The 5,484-nt window shown below is 37.8% G+C and overlaps 1 protein-coding gene across 1 annotated transcript; it reads right to left on the reverse strand.

The window, feature by feature from the left end:
• Positions 1 to 3,115: 3,115 nt before the first annotated feature.
• LOC125238227 lies at positions 3,116 to 4,114 on the reverse strand. The gene has a single exon (XM_048145502.1). It carries the CDS (start codon positions 4,112 to 4,114, stop codon positions 3,116 to 3,118), a length of 999 nt encoding a protein of 332 aa, XP_048001459.1.
• Positions 4,115 to 5,484: the final 1,370 nt, after the last annotated feature.

A 5,484-nucleotide genomic window follows, 5' to 3' on the forward strand; every position in this document is an offset into this window, starting at 1 on the left:
GTCCGTCCGTCCGTCCGTCCGTCCGTCCGTCCGCGGATAATCTCAGTAACCGTAAGCACTAGAAAGCTGAAATTTGGTACCAATATGTATATCAATCACGCCAACAAAGTCCAAAAATAAAAAATGGAAAAAAATGTTTTATTAGGGTACCCCCCCTACATGTAAAGTGGGGGCTGATATTTTTTTTCATTCCAACCCCAACGTGTGATATATTGTTGGATAGGTATTTAAAAATGAATAAGGGTTTACTCAGATCGTTTTTTGATAATATTAATATTTTCGGAAATAATCGCTCCTAAAGGAAAAAAAAGTGCGTCCCCCCCTCTAACTTTTGAACCATATGTTTAAAAAATATGAAAAAAATCACAAAAGTAGAACTTTATAAAGACTTTCTAGGAAAATTGTTTTGAACTTGATAGGTTCAGTAGTTTTTGAGAAAAATACGGAAAACTACGGAACCCTACACTGAGCGTGGCCCGACACGCTCTTGGCCGGTTTTTAGGTACATCATTTTAAGAAACGCGTCATGTTTCTTGATAGGTAACGATTTTGATTAAATTACCCGTACTTTTTTTGTTTATGTAAGGTACAGCGGGGCAAATCTCGACTGGGGGACAATTGTAACTAATCCATTTTTTCCATTATTACACTATGATGTTGAGTTCTAAATTTGTATCTACTGAACACGCCTACCATAATATAACCGGTGTACACTCTATATAATAATACAAACATTATAAAACATGGAAAAAGCGACCAGTTATGTTTGCCCCCCAGTCGAGATTTGCCTGTACCGTACCTATATTCGCAGTTTCCTTCACTAATATTTATAAAATAGTCCCCTGCGACATAAAATAGACAAAATTAAATATCGAAAACATTTCCATAAAATTCGTTGTCATTTAAAGCGTTTTACGTCAAAAATGGGTCAGTTACGAAAAATTGGCACCGTCTTCAAATTTTACAAAATAATACACTCTACGCTTTTATTTAAAGCTACGTTCTTCTCTATTAAGACGATACGGTAGGGGTCAATTCTCCATACAAACGCTCTCGACTATTTCCTCCCTGGTTTTTGAAGATAGAGCAATGATTTTTTCAACACAGATTGTTATTATTTTTATCTGTAACGGACCGTTTTGATTTTTTTGATATTCTGCTTTTTAAAGACTCTAGAGCCAATCAAAAAAGGTGGCGCAAAAAAAGGTGTGATGCTCAAGATTGGTAACAATTAACCAAAAAAGCTAAACGGTCCGACATAGATTATTTCATTGTTATTCAGATTCTCAAATTTCGTTCCGATTGATTAAGTTTTGAAGGAGGAAAGAGTCGAGAGCGGAACCTCGATTTTAAAGATTTTTTTGAAATATCTTTTGACTGAGTTGTTTAATGGACAATTTTTTTCGATAAATCTAGTTAATAACACTTGTATATTTAACTAAAATTCCCAAGTCGAAAGGGGGGCTCCTTTCCATTTTAGCATTTTCGCTACGACCGTATCCTCTTAAGCATTTATTTCAAAGTAATAATATTTCTCATTTATTCGCTGCCACTAAAACAATCGAACTCCTTATTCAAAGTAAATATCTGAAATATTGGAAACTCCCAAACTTCAAAGCGAGACATTGTCCGTGCTATTTCAATAAAGTTCTGACAACTGGAAAGTATTGTAGAAGTTTGTCTTATTTTTGTAGTGAACCAAGTGCAAGTTTGCTTCGTTCGGGACAACTTAGTTGAATGACAGACGCTCAAGGTTGTTATTGAATATGAGCGAAAATTTTATCAGTAAATATTTTATCTACTTATGAGTGGTTACAATTATAAACTCATATCAAAATAAGCACAATAAATTATTGTTTTCTATGGCATATACATTTCAGAAAGAATTTACTTTACTTTACTTTAAAATGGGTGTGTTTTTTATAAATCTTGGACATCCTTATCGCTGTCAGCTATATAGTGACGTCATAGGGATCGATCCTAACTTCATGTCGAATAATAAATGCTTATGACTCATAATTGTCAGAAAATGTTGGCTGAGATTTTTGGCCGATTACGTAAAAGTCTTCTTCTTCTTCTTCTTCTTCCTCCTACCCTTATCCCACGTTATGTGGGGTCGGTACAACACGTCTTCCTCTTCCATTCTCCTCTATCTTTCGTCATCTCAACACTCACATCTTTCTTCCTCATATCCTCTTTCACACAATCCATCCAGCGTTGTTTGGGTTTACCCCTCCCTCTCCATCCATCAACCTTCATCTCCAACATTCTTTTGCCTATATGACATTCATCCCTCCTCATTACATGACCGAACCACGCCAACCTGCCACTCCTCATCTTTTCCGTTATAGGCGCAACTTTCAAACTTCCCCTAATATACTCATTCCTGATCCGATCCATTCTGGTCACTCCACACATCCATCTCAACATTCTCATTTCCGCTACGTGCACTCTCCTTTCATCCTCCACCTTTGTCGCCCAGCATTCAGATCCATACAATACAACAGGCCTCACAATCGTCTTGTAGATTTTTCCCTTAAGTTTAAGGGGCATCCGTCGATCGCATGTTGTCCCTGAGACCTGTCGCCATTTCATCCATCCCGCATTTATTCTATTTTTCACGTCACGGTCGATGCTTCCGTCATTTTGGAATAATGACCCAAGGTAGCGGAAGTCGGAGCAGACTGGTAGGTATACACCATCTAAGGCAATAGGGGAAAAACTGGATAGACCACCGAAATCGCAGAACATATGTTCAGTTTTGGTTCTACTGATTTTCAGTCCCACACTTTCCAGTCTTTCTTGCCATTTTCCCAGTCTGCTCTGGACCTCAAGTGCATTTTCCCCAACAAGAACAATGTCATCGGCGAACAGCATACACCAGGGTGCTTCCTCCTGTATGTCCGATGTCAGAGCATCCATAACCAGGAGGAACAAATAAGGACTTAAAGCCGACCCCTGGTGTAGACCTACCGCCACATTGAACTTGTCGGTGACTCCAGCTTCAGACCTGACGTGAGTACTAGCTCTATCATACATCGCCTGAACAAGCCGCACATACTTCTCTGGCACTCCCTTCTCTCTCATACACCACCACAGAACCTTACGAGGAACTCTATCGTATGCCTTTTCCAGATCCACGAACACCATGTGCAAGTTCTTTTTTGCTTTTCTGTATTTCTCGCATAATTGGCGAAGTGCAAATATGGCGTCCGTGGTTCCCCGGCCCCGGCATAAACCCAAATTGGTTCTGTGTTATTTCACTCTCTTCTCTTATTCGTCTCGCTACCACTCTTTCCCATATCTTCATACTATGTGACATGAGCTTTATTCCCCGGTAGTTGTTGCAATCCTGTACATCACCCTTATTCTTAAAAATGGGCACCAAAGCATTGTTACACCATTCATCAGGGATCGCCTCTTCTTGCAACAACTTATTGAAGAATAAAGTCAGCCACTTCCAACCATCCGCTTTCAGAATCATCCATACTTCCACAGGTATATCGTCTGGCCCAACCGCTTTTCCATTCTTCATACCTTGCACTGCCATCCTTACTTCTTCTACAGTAATCTCTTTCACCATACCTATGTTACTTCTAGCGTTTTCTAGCACGCCTGTCCAGTCATTCTCTTCATTCATAAGTTTATTGAAATAGTTCTTCCAGCATTCTCTTATGCTCTTGTCATCTGTCAAAATCTTTCCTGCTTCATCTTTCATACATTTCATGTGATTGATATCTCTTGCATTCCGCTCCCGCTCTCTTGCTATTCTATAAAGGCCTTTTTGGCCTTGTGGGCTTTCCAAATGGTTGTACAGCTTATCTTGGACCTTGGCCCTTGCTATTGCGACTGCTTTCTTGGCCTTCTTTTTACTTATTAAATAAGCTGACCTCTTGTTTTCCTTTTCTCTATCATTACCCACTTCCACACTTTTCCATTCTTTAAAAGCATTCTTCTTTTCTTTCAGAGTCATTTGCACATTATCATTCCACCACCATGTATCTCTATCAATCTTTCCTTTCCCCCTCGTTTCACCAAGTACGTCCTTCGCCACACTTCTTAAACTTACAGCCATTTCATTCCAGCATTCATTCATCTCCGCCATATCATTCATTTTTATCATCTTATCGACCATTCTATTCTTAAATTCTTCAGCCAACTTCTACCTGTCATTCAACTTATACCACTTCGTTTTAGGTGGGGGCTTTAGGTTATTTTGCCTACGCGATACTTTAAACTTTAACTCCAGGATCAGTAACCTATGCTGTAAAAGTATAAATAATAAAAAAAATATTTTACGGTTTTCAAGTCATTATAAAATATGTCATTTTCTATTGGTAAATTAAACAGTAATTAATAACATTATTATAAGACTGACTTTAAAAAACCGGCCAAGAGCGTGTCGGGCCACGCTCAGTGTAGGGTTCCGTACTTTTCCGTATTTTCCTCAAAAACTACTAAACCTATCAAGTTGAAAACAATTTTCCTAGAAAGTCTTTATAAAGTTCTACTTTTATGATTTTTTTCATATATTTTAAACATATGGTTCAAAAGTTAGAGGGGGAAGGACACACTTTTTTTTCCTTCAGGAGCGATTATTTCCGAAAATATTAATATTATCAAAAAACGATCTTAGTAAACCCTTATTCATTTTTAAATACCTGTCCAACAAATTCATCACACGTTGGGGTTGGAATGAAAAAAAAATCAGTCCCCACTTTACATGTAGTGGGGGTACCCTAAAAAAACATTTTTTCCACTTTTTATTTTACCACTTTGACGGCGTGATTGATATACATATTGGTACCAAATTTCAGCTTTCTAGTGCTAACGGTCACTGAGATTATCCGCGGACGGACGGACGGACGGCCAGACAGACATGGCGAAACTATAAGGGTTCCTAGTTGACTACGGAACCCTAAAAAGGGTCAAGTAGCCTATTCACCGAGGATTGGAAAGGGAGAAAGGAGGTTTTTGTCCAGCAGTGGTACAAAATAAGGCTAAAAATTCCCCTTGATTTATTAATCGATTTTCTATTTTTATAATGTTACTGTCCTTTGTATCTTTTATGTTATTAAGTTAATAGGTTTAATAATTAGTCTGTAATTCCACTAACACTATTTTATAAGTTAAATGTACATGATACTAACAGCTATGGATTTTTATCCGAAATAAAATTGTTTTATTTTATTTTATTTATTAATATTACGTCTTATGTCTGCTGTCAATTTACTTGTACAGTGGCGGTATTCCGCATCTGTTTGATATTTGTGCTGTCACTTATTGTAATGGCATATTAGCCACTTTCTGTGTTTAGCAGTAACACAATGGTTTACTGCGACATAACGCATATTGCTTGGTCAGCGACAACCCAAACAATCCAAACATGTATATATAGGCACACCTTTATACAATAAATGGGATTCATTGAGATTCATTACTTTACGCTTTACCTACTACTCGTGTTCATCATTGAATTACACC

This window comes from Leguminivora glycinivorella, chromosome 23 (genome assembly GCF_023078275.1).
Source record: "Leguminivora glycinivorella isolate SPB_JAAS2020 chromosome 23, LegGlyc_1.1, whole genome shotgun sequence".
NCBI classification, from domain to species: domain Eukaryota; kingdom Metazoa; phylum Arthropoda; class Insecta; order Lepidoptera; family Tortricidae; genus Leguminivora; species Leguminivora glycinivorella.

What these genes read in the sequence shown, in the direction of transcription:
- LOC125238227 (XM_048145502.1), bottom strand. Translation starts at nt 4,114, where the DNA reads ATGAATGATATGGCGGAGATGAATGAATGCTGGAATGAAATGGCTGTA.